Source organism: Somniosus microcephalus, chromosome 18 (assembly GCF_052327205.1).
Source record: "Somniosus microcephalus isolate GS21.2 chromosome 18, FLI_Smic_1.0, whole genome shotgun sequence".
NCBI lineage: Eukaryota > Metazoa > Chordata > Chondrichthyes > Squaliformes > Somniosidae > Somniosus > Somniosus microcephalus.
The window spans coordinates 27,652,947-27,670,702 of record NC_141004.1 but is presented as its reverse complement, the minus strand read 5'-3'; the positions used below and the strand labels follow the sequence as shown (position 1 = coordinate 27,670,702).

The 17,756-nt window shown below is 41.3% G+C and overlaps 1 protein-coding gene across 9 annotated transcripts in view; it reads right to left on the bottom strand.

Annotated features, from left to right (window-relative positions):
- Nucleotides 1-17,756, bottom strand: part of LOC147105173 (6-phosphofructo-2-kinase/fructose-2,6-bisphosphatase 2-like) — a 74,146-nt gene that overhangs the window by 22,381 nt on the left and 34,009 nt on the right. For all 9 annotated transcript variants that reach the window (XR_015081694.1, XR_015081693.1, XM_086011276.1 and 6 more), the window contains 9 exons: nt 17,312-17,386; nt 16,597-16,653; nt 14,452-14,576; nt 13,020-13,227; nt 12,325-12,471; nt 11,871-11,975; nt 8,611-8,740; nt 6,059-6,121; nt 2,220-2,284 (listed from right to left, as the gene is read on the bottom strand). Coding sequence is in view for 7 of the 9 variants with exons in the window: in XM_086011276.1 (XP_085867402.1) it covers nt 2,220-2,284; nt 6,059-6,121; nt 8,611-8,740; nt 11,871-11,975; nt 12,325-12,471; nt 13,020-13,227; nt 14,452-14,576; nt 16,597-16,653; nt 17,312-17,386 (975 nt within the window). In the remaining 2 variants the exon portion in view is untranslated. The remainder of the gene's footprint in view (nt 1-2,219; nt 2,285-6,058; nt 6,122-8,610; nt 8,741-11,870; nt 11,976-12,324; nt 12,472-13,019; nt 13,228-14,451; nt 14,577-16,596; nt 16,654-17,311; nt 17,387-17,756) is intronic.

The following is a 17,756-nucleotide window of genomic DNA, read 5'->3' as shown; positions in this document are numbered from 1 at the left end:
CTAGCTTGCTGGTCTATGTTAATCACCTGGTGTTCGTGGTCAAGTGAGCAGCACAGACTAAACAGATCGGAGAATCAATTCAAAAATACAGAAGGTAACTCTGGATCAGAACATGTTCAACTTAATACACATTTTTTATTCTATTTTTATTTAACGTTACTCTTTACCAAGCACCCAACCTGATTTTGCACAATTGCTTGGCATTTAAAAAAAATTCTCACCATATTTTACTTCCAACAATAGACCGTTCCCACTCCATCCCATTCCCTATGATGAGCATGGTAAAAAAAAGTTTGAAATTTAACAAAAAGAAAGCAAAAAATGAAATAAACTCAAGTAGTAAAATGAGCCAAGAAACAGTAAACAAAAGAACTTGCATTTATATAGCGCCTTTCATGACCTCAGGACGTCCCAAAGTGCTTTACAGCCTTTACTTCTGAAGTGTAGTCACTGTTGTTCTGTAGGAAACGCGGCAGCCAATTTGCACACAGCAAGCTCCCACAAACAGCAATATGATAATGAGCAGATAATCTGTTTTTTAGTGATGTTGATTGAGGGATAAATATTGGCCAGGACACCAGGGATAACTCCCCTGCTCTTCTTCAAAACAGTGCCATAAGTTCTTTTATGTCCACCTGAGAGAGCAGACGGGGCCTTGGTTTAACGTCTCATCCAAAAGGTGGCACCTCAGACAGTGCAGCACTCCCTCAGTACTGCATTGGAGTGTCAGCCTAGATTTTTTGCTCTGGAGAGGGCTTGAACCCACAAGCTTCTAACTCAGAGGCGAGAGTGCTAACGGAGCCACGGCTGACACAATTAAATCAAGGAGGAATAAAATAGAAAAGAATAAAATAGAAAGTAAAAGAGACAGAAACACTTCAAGAGGTTGTTTGGCAGTAATTAAGACTTACACACCGTTAAAAGGGTACTTAGACTGAAATGGACAAGCCCTAACTTTTTCTGCTGAGTTTAGTGCGTATATATTGGGTAACTACAGTAACTTCACGCTGTTCAATGGTGAGTCTCCCGGCGATACACAGTCATCGTGCAGCTTCTGCAGGAGCAGGGCATTTCAGACAGCAGCTTCCTGATTTACGCATTTAACTGCGCATGTGTGGTCGCTGAAAGTTGCTGTCCGAATTGCAAATTGACAACAATGAGCACTGTTAGCCTCACTGTTATTTCTACTGCAAAATCTGGCCCAATGACAGTTTATTGATATTTAAATGACAAAGACCTGCCAGTGTTGATGTGACAGTTGATTCTGTAGGTTAGCTGTTCCTGTCCCACATTTTTATACATCATGTACACTATCAAGTACATCTGCAATATCAAAGTATCTGAAAAAATACTTGAGACTATGAAACATAATTAATATACAAATAATTTTGCTAGCCCTGTATGGCTTTGTATCCCGATCTGGCATTACATAGCCAACCAGCAGCAAGTAAATGGCAGTGGTTCCTATTGTATTGTGAAAAGTATTTTTAAAAACTGGTGTCTCTGAACCAGTTACATTTGCAACATCACCGTTAATCTTTTCCATTAAAGTGAACAACATTCTCAAATTTATCGTGATGTTTAAAAGATACCAGCTACAAGGCACAAGTCAGGAGTGTGATGGAACGCTCCCCACGTGCTTGGATGGGTGCAGCTGCAACACACCAGAAGCTTAACAACATCCAGGATAAAGCAGTCTCTTTGATCAGCACCTCATCCGCCAGCCTAAAGACCCACCCCCTCAATCACTGGCGTACCATGAATGCAGTGAGTACTATCAACAGAAAGTACTGCAACAATTCACCAAGGCTTCTTTGGCAGCAATCCCCAAAACGCAACCTCCAGCACCTAGGATAAGGGCAGTAGGTGCACGAAAACACCATTACCTCCAAGTCACACACCATTCCAACTTGGACATCTATTACCATTCCTTTATAGTCGCAGGGTCAAAATCCTGGAACTCAGTACCCAACATCATTATGGGAGCATCTTTATCACACGGACTGCAGCAGTTCAAGAAACCCACCACCACTTTCTTAGGGTAACTATAGATGGGCAATAAGTGTCGGCTTTGCCAACAATGCCCATATCCCAAAAATGAATTTTTTTTAAAGAAAAAACATTTTAAAAAAGGAAACATTTTGTAGAAAAGATCATTCTCTTTTAGAGTTCAACACACAAACTTTGACACGATTCAAAGAAAAACACAGAATCTTTACCAGTGGCCGGTCGCGGTGTGTGTTTACTGCTTCTACATTTAAGTAAACTGATTCCATTTTACAACCTGAAAGAAAAGAAAGTTTTAAATATGAATGCAGAAACGAAGCAGTTGGTTATGAACTCTCACTCGCCAATACTGATTGCTGAATACATGCACTATGAATGTGGATACGAAGACATTAAAACCAAAGATAACATTCCTTAGATTAGTCCCAAACTGCTGTTTAATATGCTCAAAATTTATCACGTCAATATTAAGGGAAGGCAAATTATTCAAACTTGACACGAGCAAGCCACATCATTTGATGTGACATTTTTTATTCTATTTTGTTGTCTCATCTGAAAGTAGTTCATTAATGAAGCACACTCTAATTTCCACACCCCCCCCCCACCATAAATTGTTTTCCTTACAGGAGATGTACTCTCATGTGAATAAATAAATAAATCTATTGAAAATACAGTGAAGTAATATTTTCGTTTTTTTTTAAAAAAAGGGAAAATTTAAACATGACATTAAATTAGATTCTGTCCAGTTGGATAGGTTATTTGAGATAGATAGGGATGGTAGGACTCGGGAACATGTATTTAAATCCTCAATGAGTTAGGTTGGATGTTAGGAAGTATTTATTTTCTAAGTTGTCATCCTCTGCAACAGATTATCGAAGCACGTGGCAAGTAAGGATTACCCACAGTCTTTCAGAAAGTAGCTGAACAAACAACTTCATCAGCAGAGAACATTTCCAGTTAGAGGGCAAGTTGCAGGTTAGTTGGGATTAGAAAGATTAATGGGTTACTGCAGCATCCTGAAGCTTTTCTTGATCGCCTTAGTGAGTTGGAGAGGAATTTCTCAGAGTTTTTCCTAAATTGGCCTCAGGTTTGTTGGTGGGTTGTTTCTGGTCTTTCCCAGGAAATGGTATACATGGCTGCACCATGTGGATGGGGCTTGCTTAACGGACAAGATGTTCCCCATACCACCTCCCCCAATATCAACAGCAACTTGCATTCATAAAGCGCCTTTAATGTGGTAAAACATCCCAAAAAATGTAATGAGACAAAAATGGAGACCATGCCAAAGAAAGATATTAGGACGTGTGACTAAAAGGTTGGTCAAGGAGGTAGGCTTTAAGGAGCATAAAGAGATGGAGGTGGTTTAGGGAGAGAATGCCAGAGCTTAGGGCCTAGACATCTGAAGGCATGGCCGCCAATGGTGGGGCGAAGGAAGTGGGGGTTTGCACAAGAGGCCAGACTTGGAGGAATGCAGAATTCTCGGAGGGTTGTAGGGCTGGAGGAGGTTACAGAGATGGGAGGGGGCAAGGCCATGGAGGAATTTGAACACTAGGAGGAGAATTTTAAAATCAAATTCCGCATCCTTCTTTTCGTATATATACCCGTGTTGGCAACTCACATCATAACATAACAACAGAAAATGCTGGAAAAACTCAGCAGGCCAGGCAACATCCGTGGAGAGAAATTAAAAGTCGACGTTTCGGGGTCGAAACCCTTTTTCAAAACTGGAAAGGAAATAAAATAGATCGAAGGCAGGGCTGCGATAGAACAAAAGAGAAGTAAAGAGACATTAAGAGGTATTCAAAACCAGACGAGATGGTAATAGGACAAGTGGAGACAAAGGACGGCTGAGATTAGGTGTGAAGTGTACTGACAGGATGAGAAACAGCTGCCATGTGGGAGAGAGAAAAAAAAGGAAAGGGGGGGTGAGGGGAGAAAGGGAAGAGCCAAAACAAAGGGGTGGAAAAAAATATGTAAGTAAAAATGTAATAGGGCCCGAGGTTATGATCTGAAATTGTTGAAGCACTGTTGCCTCACAGCGCCAGGGACCCGGGTTCGAATCCGGCCTCGGGCGACTGTCTGTGTGGAGTTTGCACATTCTCCCCGTGTTTGCGTGGGTTTCCTCCGGGTGCTCCGGTTTCCTCCCACAGTCCAAAGATGTGCAGGTTAGGTTGATTGGCTATGATAAATTGACCCTTAGTGTTAGGGGGATTAAATACGTGGGGTTACAGGGATAGGGTGGGATATGTGTTGGTGTAGGGGTTACGGGGATCGGGTGGGATATGTGTTGGTGCAGGCTCGATGGGCCGAAATGGCCTCTATCTGCACTGTGGGGTTTCTGTGATTTCTGTGATATTGAGTCCGGAAGGCTGCAAAGTGCCTAATTGGAAGATGAGGTGCTGTTCCTCGAATTTACGTTGAGCTTCTGTGGAACAATGCAAGAGGCCAAGGATGGCCAAGGCCAAGCACTTAGACCTCACCGTCCTCGGCCTCATGCATTGTTCCACGGAAGCTCAACGTAAACTCGAGGAACAGCACCTCATCTTCCGATTAGGCACTTTGCAGCCTTCCGGACTCAATTATCGAGTTCAACAATTTCAGATCATAACCTCGGCCCCCATTACATTTTTACTTATATATATATTTTTTCCACCCCTTTGTTTTGGGTTTTCCCACCCCCCCCCCTTTCCTTTTTTTTCCTCTCCCACATGGCAGCTGTTTCTCATCCTGCCAGTACACTTCACACCTAATCTGAGCCGTCTTTTGTCTCCTCTGTCCTATTACCATCTCGTCTGGTTTTGAATACCTCTTAATGTCTCTTTACTTCTCTTTTGTTCTATCGCAGCCCTGCCTTCGATCTATTTTATTTCCTTTCCAGTTTTGAAAAAGGGTTTCGACCCGAAACGCCAACTTTTAATTTCTCTCCATGGATGTTGCCTGGCCTGCTGAGTTTTTCCAGCATTTTCTGTTGTTATTTCGGATTTCCAGCATCTGCAGTATTTTGCTATCACATCATAACATGATATTTTGGTTAGTATTAAGCGTGCTATAGTAATTTTAAAGTATGCTGGTGAATTAATATGTGCAGAGTGGTAGGATTTGGGATGGACATCATGATTCCTCAACTGGAAAGTTCCCAATCTTAAAGGCACCGAATGGGAGTCAGGCGCAAGTCTAAATGGAAGTGGGAAAAAATTCACAATTTCACCCTGTGCTCTTGTACACGTTCTGGTAGCTAGTTACAGAATTGCATTGGCAGTGGCCTGGAAGCAGTTCAACAGCAGCATTCTCAGCTGGTGAATGGTTTGTTCGACAGAGAACTAACAGGAGAAAGGGAGCGAAGCATCATTTCTTTTCAAAAGTATGTACAGAATCGAAGTGAGAAATTTGAGTTCTGGCAAAAACTTTACTGGCACGCCCCAATTTGACCACACCTCGCTTAGACACAGCACAAGCCATTTATTAGTAATTATTGTATATGCATAGCTGTACTGTACTAAAATCCATGCAAACATCATGCCCATGCAAAAATAAAATCTAGAACAAAATATAAAATAAGGATGGCTGACCCAAATTTGGACCATGCAGACATAAAAAACTGTTGTTCGCATGGTTCAAATACTTTGTTTCAGCGATATTTGTTTGAAAGCAGGAAAAACAAAAAAAAGGACAGCAGTAAGCAAGTTAATGTAAAGCCGTGATGTGGTTGATGAGGAGCACACTCTCTCCTCTATAGAATATTTACTTGAAAAATACACATATCCCTTAGACACAATATCATTCACTTGATGAAATGCTTCCATTTGTATTTCCTGCAATCTAAAAAGTATTATAATCACCGTATAACATTTTACGTTTCAGTTCAAATGTACTGTAGCTTCATTCCTCAAGATTTTGGATTTTTTAAAATGTGTAATAGTTAAGAAAAGTTATCCTAGAATAATTAAAATGTATTCAAATTTAACAAGTTCAGCATCGGATTTACCTTTCCTTGTGCTCACTGTTAACAGGAGAGATTTCAATGACAATAGTAAAATGTGTGAGTACTGACCATAGGCAACAGGTGTTAGTTTTAAGACCGTATGTAGAGGACACTTCAGGTATGGCAATTCGTCTGTAACAAAATAAACCAGAAAATGTTAAACCACTAAAAGAGCGCGGATCTGGTTCACGATAACCTCTGTTCCACTGTCATTACACATGGCAGAAACTGAATTCTAACAAGCATTACTCATTTCTATCACTAAAACTCTGTTTCCCATTAAACAAAGATTATTTTAGCAACATTAGGGAATGGTACACTTTCTATTTTTGTCACTCACTGTCAGCATCTAGCATTCACAGATAGGATTTTGTATGGCCTTATGATGTTTCAATAATGCATCTTAACCCCAACTTCAGAAAAATATCTCAGTGAACCAGTGTCACCTTTTTTTCCCCCTTCCCACAGCAGCTATTCTACGGCTTCTAAATGGGATTGCCATTTTTGTTCCAATTTGTATTGAATGAATCATGCAGGCATTTTTTTGCCATTAGGTTCATGCCCAATAAGAACTGTTAAGACACTAACACATTTCACACAAGACCCTTACAGTTGCTATTTATTCCATCAGTTTGACTGGATTCAGAACTGCTTCCCAGTGATGCGAAAGATGTGCGCTAACTGGTCATACTACACACAGTCCCCTGGAACAGCACTCGATGTCAGATGGTGAAAAAAAAAGTTACAGAAAATGTCTGCTTCCTGGCTTCCATAGTTCTAAAACATAAAACAAGGTAACCAAGGGTATAAGAGACACTGATGTTGCGGATTGGCCGCTTGTTATAGAAATCAGTATCGGGTGTTTCTATAATAGGCATTCAATCAGCAACACCCGGGCAGCAAGCCGAAGTTCTCCCCCAGTATATGTCCTGGAACCTCTATCCGTTTATAACATTTAGGATTAGCGGTCAATTTAGTTGGGCATATCTCCCTTTAAAAGGGCTGAATATGTTTGATCTATAAAGGTGCTATATAAATACAAGTTGTTGTTGTTGATCTACTCAAATAGGAGTGAATGCTATAAGTGGTTTGGATTTTTCTTTCCTCATCAGATATATCAATTCTTCAGGGACTCACTTCAGTGTAGTTGCTCACTGTTATTTGTGCACATTTAGGGTACCCAAGACCGCACAAAGTGGAGGAGAAGCATCCGGGAAGGCGACGAACACCTCGAGTCTCTTTGCCGGGAGCAAGCGGAAGCCAAGCGCCGGCAGCGCAAGGAGCGCACATCAATCCAAGCACCCCGCCCGCCCCTTCAACCACCGTCTGCCCCACCTGTGACAGAGACTGTAGGTCCCGCATTGGACTCATCAGTCACCTGCGAACTCATTTTTAATGTGGAAGCAAGTCATCCTCGGTTCTGAGGGACTGCCTAAGAAGAAGACGACATTTAGAGTGTTGGCAAATTGAAGGTCATGTAATCCTACCCAGCTATTTAAGGAGAGCTTGTGTAAATAAACCAATTCCGATTTCAAGTCTGTTAAAAGTGCAGTGGCATAGTGGTTAGCACGGTGGCATAGTGGTTAGCACTGTTGCCTCACAGCGCCAGGGACCCGGGTTCGAACCCGGCCTCGGGTGACTGTGTGTGTGGAGTTTGCACATTCTCCCCGTGTTTGCGTGGGTTTCCTCCGGGTGCTCCGGTTTCCTCCCACAGTCCAAAGATGTGCAGGTTAGGTTGATTGGCTATGAGAAATTGATCCTTAGTGTTAGGGGGATTAAATACGTGGGGTTACGGGGATAGGGTGGGATATGTGTTGGTGTAGGGGTTACGGGGATCGGGTGGGATATGTGTCGGTGCAGGCTCGATGGGCCGAAATGGCCTCTATCTGCACTGTGGGGTTTCTGTGATTTCTGTGAGTAGAGCTCAGCAAATTTATCCAGCGAGGAGCTGAGCCATAGAAAGCAGGAAGATCCAGGTACAATCCGCTGTCTGTGCTGAGTCAGCTGATCCCAGCTGTGGCAGCAGCAGGGCACTTCAACTGACCTCAGTACCATTTCTGATTGCTATTCAGTAATCCCTGCTGGAAGAGCCATATGCGGACATTGGGCGAACAGTATGCCACCTATGGTCAGATACGTTGCTGATGCTCATTGTCAAGGCTCACATGAATAATGGTCACTTTGGCAAGTCAACAGAGTACCTGTGAAACCATACTCCAGCAAAGAGTCAATGCCTCAGGAGAGGTGAGGAAAATGGTGGAAAGAAAGTAAACAACAGGAGTTGATCTCAGTTCAGGGTGGTGATAGTAATGCAGCAATTGGCCTCGGGGGGGGGGGGGGGGGTCAATTAATCAAGGTTCCCATTCCTTATCGCTATATAAATCCTGTTCGAATGTGCGTGGGTGAGAACAGGATTGCGTTCAGCTCTAATCTTCACAGAACAGTAGCATGCTAGCGCTTACTGTCCAGGCTTGCACACGAAGAGTGGCCAGTTGGTATTCAAGGAACTACATCTCGGGGCGAGTCAGTGCCATCAGGAGAGCTAGGCAGAAAACAAAGGTGGAGAGGGGAAACGAGAAGCCATAAGAAGTACAGTACTATTCACTTTCTTATTGTTTTACCTGCTCCCTTATCCATAAAGTAAGCGATGAGGCACCTCATGACAGCCTGGTGTGCAATAACAAGAACATTCCCTTGTCTCTCTAACTCCATGATGACAGGCTCCACCCGTTGGACCAAATCCTGGTAGGACTGAACACAAGCAGGTAGGTTACTAAATAGACCTATTGCAGTACTTCTTTTCAAATATGTACTTTTTGAATTTAGAAAAATGTAAACCAACAAAAAAATACTTTAGAAAGTGCTTTGGGAATGGTTTAGATAACATAACAAAAATGCAATGTGTCTAACAATTACCACACCAATATTATCTAACCTATTTTTCTTAATGAAGCTACTAAAATAGATCACAGAACAAAACACACAACCAGCCAGCCATTGTACAATTGCTGCTACTCAAGCCAAACAAGCCCATTCTCTCCCCCTGGGCTTGTTTTCACAATATAGTCACCCACTAGTACTGGAGCACTGCAGAAAAGTGTCATGGTGCAGCAAGGAGAAGACTATGCTCTTCTGGACTATTGGTGAACTTTGTGAACAACAGTGCCCCAGTTTCATTAACAATACATTCTCTAATCAAGTCAGAGTTCCTAGACTAAATCAAAATGCAATATGATTTGCATACTTGCATGTAATTTTTTAATATGAGTGTACACATCAAAAAATCTTATGTCTGTGCACAATACCCGTCAACATTTCCATTATAAATTCATGCCACATTTATAACGGAAATTCCTCATGAAAATTTGTCATGCAGTAATTACACTCTCTTTGGCAAGAAAAATAAGCACATATTGTATGACTTTAAAATGGAGACTGAATTACATCTGTGTAGTCTGGTCTAATTGTCCCCAGCATCTAACTTCACATCATCTGAAAACTACACTTAGCTTCGACTCCCTATGAGCAACACCATGGGAGATCAACTAGTTATTTTTTTAAACTGATGCAGCGTGTAGTTTTACTGATAGCATGAAAACAGCAGAATTCAACCTTATCAATTGCTTAGCAGTTCTGTGGAGCTACATCAAATATAACATGACAGAACTTAATACTGTATTGTAACAAGTTGCAGAATGGGAAAAAGCAAATCTTAATTTTAATGTTGAAACTATCAGTATCCAAGGGCCAGTTGAATTGCCTATAGTAAATATATGTTAAATAAAACCATATTTAACAAATACAATCATTGTACAATATAGTATTTATTAAAAATGAATAAGCTGATTTTCTCCGTTCTCAAGTGCTTGTTATAAAAAGGTGTCAACCGACTTGCTCTCCGATTTTAATCCAACCCGTGTGCTTACAGTGCCACCTAGTGACAGAGTTTCATAACTGGGCTAAAAACAGAAAATGCTGGAAATACTCAGCAGGTGAGACCGCATCTGTGGAGAGAAACAGAGTTAACATTTCAGGTCGATGACCTTTCATCAGAATTGGAAGTAGCTAGAGATGTAACAGTTTATAAGCAAGTACAGAGGCAGGGAAAGAAGGGGTTGGAGGAGGGGAGGAAAGAACAAAAGGGAAGGTCTGTGATAGGGTGGAAGGCAGGAGAGATTAAATGACAAAAGGGAAGATAGTGCATGGCAAAAGGGGGTGGAGTAATGGGACAAGTCAAGGAACAAAACATAGATCTAGAGGAGCTTTAAATGGCAGCAGCAGAACCATTATCAGCACTTGCTGTCTGAAAAATGGGAGCAGTGGTTATGATCTGAAATTGTTGAACTCAATGTTGAGTCCAGAAGGTTGTAAACTGCCTCATCGATAAATGAGATACTATTCCTCGAGCTTACATTGAGTTTCATTAGAACAATGTAGGAGGCCGAGATCAGAGTGGGAGTGGAGCGGAGAATTAAAATGACAGGCGACCGGAAGCTCAGGGTCACGGTTGCAGACCGAACGGAAGTGTTCAGCAAAGCGAACACCCAATCTGCGTTTGGTCTCCCCATTGTACAGGAGACCTCAACGTGCGCAGTGAATACAGTATACTAAATTGAAAGTAGTACAAGTAAATACTGTTTCACCTGGAAGCAGTGTTTGGGGCCCTGGATGGTGGGAAAGGAGGAGGTAAAAGGGCAAGTATTGCATCTCCTGCACTTGCACGGGAAGGGGAGCAGGTGTTGGGGGTGATGGAAGAGTGGGTCAAGGTGTCGCAGAGGGAATAATCCCTGCGGAATGCTGAAAGGGGAGTCGCTGGGGGGCGGGGGGAAGATGTGTTTGGTGGTGGCATCGCGCTGGAGGTGGCGGAAATGGTAGAGGATAATCATTGAATGTGGAGGTTGGTGAGGTGGTTGATGAGGACAAGGGGGACCCTATCGTGGTTCTGGGAGGGTGGGGAAGTGATGAGGGAAGTAGTGCGGGAAATTGGACGGACACGGTGGAGGGCCGTATCAACTACAGTGGAGGGGAATCCTTAACCTTCCCTCACCTACGTTAAACTATCCAACGTTTAGCTGCTTGATTTAAATTAATTTCACATTGCCTCAGTCTTTTGAGCCCTATAACTGTAACCATCAGAAGCTTAGGCATATTAACATGTTAAGCTCATTTGCAAGCATGATGTTTTGCTTTGGAGTTGGAGTTCCTCAAGCTTCGGGGCCGGGGTTGATTTACCCGATGGCGGAGATCCTGGAGCTGTGTCGCAGGACAAGAAATTAGTACAGGCAGTTCCCATTACAGTCAGAGGGCGAAATGTAAATTTTAAACCAATAAAACAGAGCCTGAAATTTGTGACCGAGATTGTAAAGAGATATTGTGTGAACAGCTGCTTGAACTGCCTGAAATAACTGGCGTGCTTAAGGTGGTGCTTTTGTAATTGACGCCTATGGTGATGGCAAATGGTTAGTGCCATTTGCCCAATATAGGTGGCTGTCCGGGCGATAAGCGGGGACAGTGCGAGTGGTGGGAACTCTATACCGATTAATGGCACTACAATCATGACCTGTGATAAAAAAAAACTTCAAATTCCCGTGCAATATTCACTGCTGTAATTGCTATGGTGTTAGTTTACAATCTTCCCCTTTGTTAAATTTGTAAAATACTCATTTTTCAGCTGTGACCAACTGCAGATGCTGCATGATTTCTACGACCTACCAAGATGTTAGCAAAAAAACAGACTTCAATCATGTTTGTTAATCTGTTCCCGAAGGGCTATGAATCCACTGATCAGTGCTGAACTCTGATGTTGTAAGCCATTTACTCAGACTTATTTTTCCACAAAAATTGTTGAACACAGAAAAGATCAAAACCCTTGCTGGCATACCTCTCCTCCTGGGTAACGGTAATGGTACTTGTCCTGGTCTCGCAGAGCAAATTCGTCTGGATGTTGGTCCTGAATTTCACTGTAAGTCAACTCTTCACAAACGCCCTTGAAAGTGAGGTTAAGCACACTTATTTACAAATGCCAAACTTTTACACAAAATAATACAATAGAATTCCCACAGCTTCCAAAATAGAAAGATAAACTTTAAAATTGATTTTGTAATTACATTCCGATAACATGTAATTGGTTTTTTTCTTACAATGCAGGACAGGAAAACGTAGGAAAAATGCTACTGAAATAGGTACCTGTACTTAAAAATAAATAAATGGGCATTTAGGAACCTGATACAACTGTAGTTACAATCAATTTTCCTTGTAATTCCATATATATTAAAAAGGAAAAAAAATCAGTTAATAAAATGATGTGAGCAGTTACATTATTTCTTTGTACTCACTGCATCAATCTCATTGAGGATTTTCCACTGTTCATAAGGAACACCCAGGGCCTCTGCTGTTTGGATTGTTCGCCTCAGTTGACTAGTCCAAACCTTCAGGTCTGGAATTTTCTGCTGTTCAACAAATCGGTGCAAGGCTTCGGCGTACTTTTAAAAAAAGGTGATGTATTAGTTAATGTAGCTACTTACTAATCAATAACATCCATTTCACAAACCCACAAATTCTTCAAATACGATGCCAATCAGTTCTTGAACTTTACTTGCAGCCTGATTAATTTAACTCAGCCTTTTTTTTTACTGATACAAAAGCAAAATACTGTGGTTGCTGGAAATCTGAAATAAAAACAGAAAATGCTGGAAATAGTTCTGATGAAAAGTCATCGACCTGAAACGTTAACTCTGTTTTTCTCTCCACAGACGCTGCCTGACCTGCTGAGTATTTCCAGCATTTTCTGTTTTTATTTTACTGACCCCAGGTAGTTTTTTCAGCTTGCAAAAAGCCAACATGCTGCTGATTTACAAGTTTTCAAACCTCTTAAGTTTGCAAAAGGAACACAATGGGGAAAGATTTGTACTGTACTATCTGCAATGCATGCACACATTTAGGACTTTGTTGTAAATAACAAACAGTGGAAATCTCTCCTCTGCATTTTATTAGGCGAATCAGAACTTTGCAATACAAGGCCCTTCAGTACCTGTTTCCCTCGAGAAGATAACCCTGAATCACCGCCAATCCTCCCCGAACTGTTGTATTCACTCTCTCCATGCCGGCTCAGGTAGATAGTGCGTGGATAGACATGAATGTTCATCAAGTAATAAACTATTTTGCTCTGAATGTAATCCTGGACTTTGTTCACTAGAAACCGTCGACCAACATTAATTACCTTGATGAAGGACAAATCCCTAAAGTTAAAAAATAATCATAGCTGTTAAACATTAACAAAAACAGTCAGTATGACAGTCCAATAATAGTTTTCATTTTCAATTTCTCCAGGTAAAACAAGCAAAAGTTGAAAAATGAACTCTGACAACTTAGCAAACCAAGAAACAAATCAGAACGCGATTAATGACCAGACTTCATTGATGCAGTACAATCACAGCAACCTGCTTCGTACTTAAATGAATACAACACTAAAGTACAGAGATGTAACATAGAGTCATAGAGTTATACAACACAGAAAGAGGCCCTTCGGCCAATCGTGTCCATGCCAGCCATCAAGCCCTGTCTATTCTAATCCCATTTTTCAGCACTTGGTCCGTAGCCTTATATGCTATGTGCTCATCTAAATATTTCTTGAATGTTGTGAGGGTTCCTGCCTCTACCATCCTTTCAGGCAGTGAGTTCCAGATTCCAACCAGCCCCTGGGTGAAAAAGCTTTTCCTCAAATCCCCTCTAAACCTCCTGCCCCTTACCTTGAAACTATGCCCCCTGGTTACTGACCCCTCTACTATGGGGAAAAGTTCCTTTCTATCTACCCTATCTATGCCCCTCATAATTTTGTAGACCTCAATCAGGTCCCCCCTCAGCCTTCTCTGCTCTAAGGAAAACAACCCCAGCCTGTCCAGTCTCTCTTCATAGCTGAAGCGCTCCAGTCCAGGTAACATCCTGGTGAATCTCCTCTGCACCCTCTCCAATACAATCACATCCTTCCTATAGTGTGGCGACCAGAACTGCACACAGTATTCCAGCTGTGGCCTAACTAGTGTTTTGTACAGTTCCATCATAACCTCCCTGCTCTTATATTCTATGCATCGGCTAATGAAGGCAAGTATCTCATATGCCTTTTTAACCACCTTATCTACTTGTTCTGCTGCCTCCTTAGTGGATTGGGATACATTTCTATTCATTCCTGGCATTAGTATTTTACAGATGGTTGTGGTTATGAGTCAATATTGCTTTACATATATCAATTAAATTGAAAATAATCATTTTATCATATTTAGCATTATAGAAGCACTATTTTTAAAAACATATTTCACAGTCATCCACTTTTCCAGTCTGTATCACACTGTAAATTCAGCACCGAGAATGGTAATAGAAAAGGTGGGTAGATTTGTAAATTAAACAATAGGCTGATCATCAATTTAGTCACTGATGACAATTTGACGGCCATTTTAAACCCTTACTTGTCATAATCATCAGGATCCAGTGGTTCGTAGGTGACTTTATAACATTCAATTCGTTTGAGGAAATCATCCATAATACGGTCTTCTTCACATTCTGCATAGTCTGGGCTTGATACCTTCACCTCCTGTACATAATATGTGAAAGGTTTTACTCAAGCTATGCCAGACACTGCTTAGATATACAACCAGGAATAAATCATGCATCGGTTTCTTAACTCACACATTCTGCTGGATAAGCAAAGTGGATACGTCAATAATTCTCTAGGATGACATTGCCCCAGATGGTACCAAATGCTTGTGCAATCAGATATGGTAGGTAATCTGAGCAAAACCAAGTCAGCACCACCATTCAGACATAAAACAGAAGAAACATTTGGGGGCGGGGAACTTTTGACTTTCAAGTACTTCCCCTTCCTTTGTAGAAAAAAAAACCTTTAAAATATTAGCAATTTTTTTTAATTAAAAAAAATATAAACTTTATTGCCACCATGGAGATCCTAGAGTGAGATCAAGCTCCCTCCAGCTAGGCCACTTCAGTGACCTCTGCTACTTATCTGTGTATCCCAGAGCAGTTCCACTGCAAACAAGCATGGTTGTATTTAAACTACAGGAAACTTTTGATTTACCGGCACCTAAATAACCGGAAATCTCGGTTAACCGGCAAAATTCAAGAGTAGGTTCAGGTAAGTTTTATTACTTGCCTTCCTCGATCTGTTGCTGTGCAAGGGTGCAGCTGCAGCTGTTGCTAAGCTACAGAGACGCTTGGAGCGTGTGGCCATTGTTCTGAACCTGTGGGTTTGTTGCTTTATACGGAGCTCTCAGCTCCGTATCTTTTACTATAGCTTTCGGTTATCCGGAATTGTTGATGAACCGGCACCACGTCGGTCCCGTCGGTGCCAGATAAAAAAAAGTTTCCTGTAACACACGAGTTGCTCCAGAGACTCTCGGCTTCAGGCTACAAGCCAGAGGGGGAAAAAAAAATTGCAGCTATCAGGGTAGTTTAAAATTGTTGCCCTACTATTTCCAGTGGAGCTACTTTGGGATACTACTGTAATTGATAACACCAGAGTAATGTAGCAGAAAGAAAAACCCCATTCTGAGTTTTCCATGATGACATGTGAAATCGCTTCAAGATGTTTTTTTTTTTTATATATAAAGTGTCAACTTTGAGTTATTTTCTTCTATGAGGGGAAAGAATTTGAAACAAAATACTCCCTTCTAGACTTTCCTTCACCTTCAAGAACAACAGAAGAAAAAGTTGTGTAGTAACACTGCAAGAGTACCGTTTAGTGTTGAAGCAAACAATGCGGGATTCCCTGGAGTCAGACCACTGTCCTATGCAAAACTTTCAGGAGGTACCATGTTAGCAGGGTTTACAAAACATTGTTTATCCCAGTCACAGATTCCATATTTACTTCAGAATAAAAAAAATCATTTCCCCCCCCACCCCCCAGAGTAAACCTATTAATATTTACCATAAAAAGGTAGAATTTCAGATTCCACAAAACGAAATAAGCTGATGATACTCAGCACGATATAGGTAGCCATGCAGGCCCAAAGCACTGCTATGGAGAAGGACATGGATTTGTGCCCAGCATCCTCCACATGCCACGTGTGCAATATCAGCTGTGCCGAAAAGGCAAGCTCCTCTCCACAGGAAGAGAGAGGGAAGAAAACAAAAATCAGAGGGAAAATGTTCTTCTGAACCTTCTGGTGACCGTTTCACAGTGACATTAGTGGATGTCTAGTCATCTGCTAATGCAGCTGGGAATGATGGACTATCTTTTTACAGGAAACTCTCGATTTACCGGCACCTAAATAACCAGAAACCTGTTAACCGGCAAAATTCAGGAGTAGGTTCAGGTAAGTTTTACTTCCTATTAGTGGCCGTTCCTGGATCTGTGGCCGTGTAACCAGGGTTCCTGCACCTGTTGCTATGCAACAGGTACGCCTAGATCTGTGGCCGTGTACGGGGCTCTTGTACCTTTTACTATACCTCTCTATAATCCAGACTTTTTGATAAACCGGCACCATGCTGGTCCTGTCGGTGCCGGATAAAAAACAGTTTCCTGTACAAGAAAATGGTTTGCTAGATCTTATTTGGGAGGAAGCTCTGGGTTGTAGGTACTAAATGCTATCACCTACCTTTATATTTGCAGCAATGACATCTGGATCATCACAGACAGATTCAACAAAGAACACCTAGGAACAAACAGTCGTTCTGCCTTAGTGAAATATTCAACTAAGATCACCCCAATACACCATAATCTGTTGCATGATCACACACTATGAATACTCCAGGTAATAAATGCAAGAGGTCAGAAAACTGAAATATTTGATTACTGTAGCTACTTTCATTTCAAAGTTCTTTAAAACACCTTTGTGCATATCATTTAAAAAAAGTGTACAGCATATGTATCACTCAGTACAATAACATAAAAACAGCAAGCTCTGCAATCAATACAGGAACTTTAACTTGCCATAGTTGATAGCAGTTACAGACAATTCCTATTGGGTATACAAAATCTTATGGTAAATAGGATTTTATTCATCAGAAATTCGCTAAGTAAGAACCTTCTACTCCAGAACTGCATGCATAATTTTGGCTGTGCTGGAAGATTTTTCAAAATGCAAATCGTTTTCATACAATTGTTGCTTTAACTCACTATGTTGTTAAGAATAAATAAAAATAATAGACACAAAAATAGGAGCAGGAGTAGGCCATTCAGCCCTTTGAGTCTGCTCCGCCATTCAAATGTTGAGTAACATGTTATACTCATTCAATTATCGAGAATTAATAGTCAAAATGATTGTTCAAAAAAAAACTAGAAAATAGCTTGCTATTTCTCCCAATTCTAACCTTAAATGCACTATCACGTGCAAAATCCAGGATTAAATCCCTCCTCTCTCTGGTTGTGTTAGTTGCATCAAACACCTGGGATGGAGAAAAAAATGAAAAAGAAATTTGTACTAAATTTTAATCTGCACACAAATTAAGTTTCTAATAAACACAAATAATGAACTCCCAATGCTACTAAAGAATGTGACCCTTTGTAAATAAAATAACTGCTCAACAGTTTTCAGTTGCAACCCCGTACCTCCAGATGGGGAGCACTGGATTTCCAATTCTTTGTTAAACTGTCACTTTGGGACAGTAGCCTCATTGCATGGCAGATGGCTGGGCTGCTAGACTTAGCACGGCATTGAAGGACAGGGGTGCATTTCAGTCGGGAGGAAAAACTGGCCGACAGTGCAAGGTGGCAGAACCAGACCTCTCACCGGATAATTACAGACTCTCAATGACA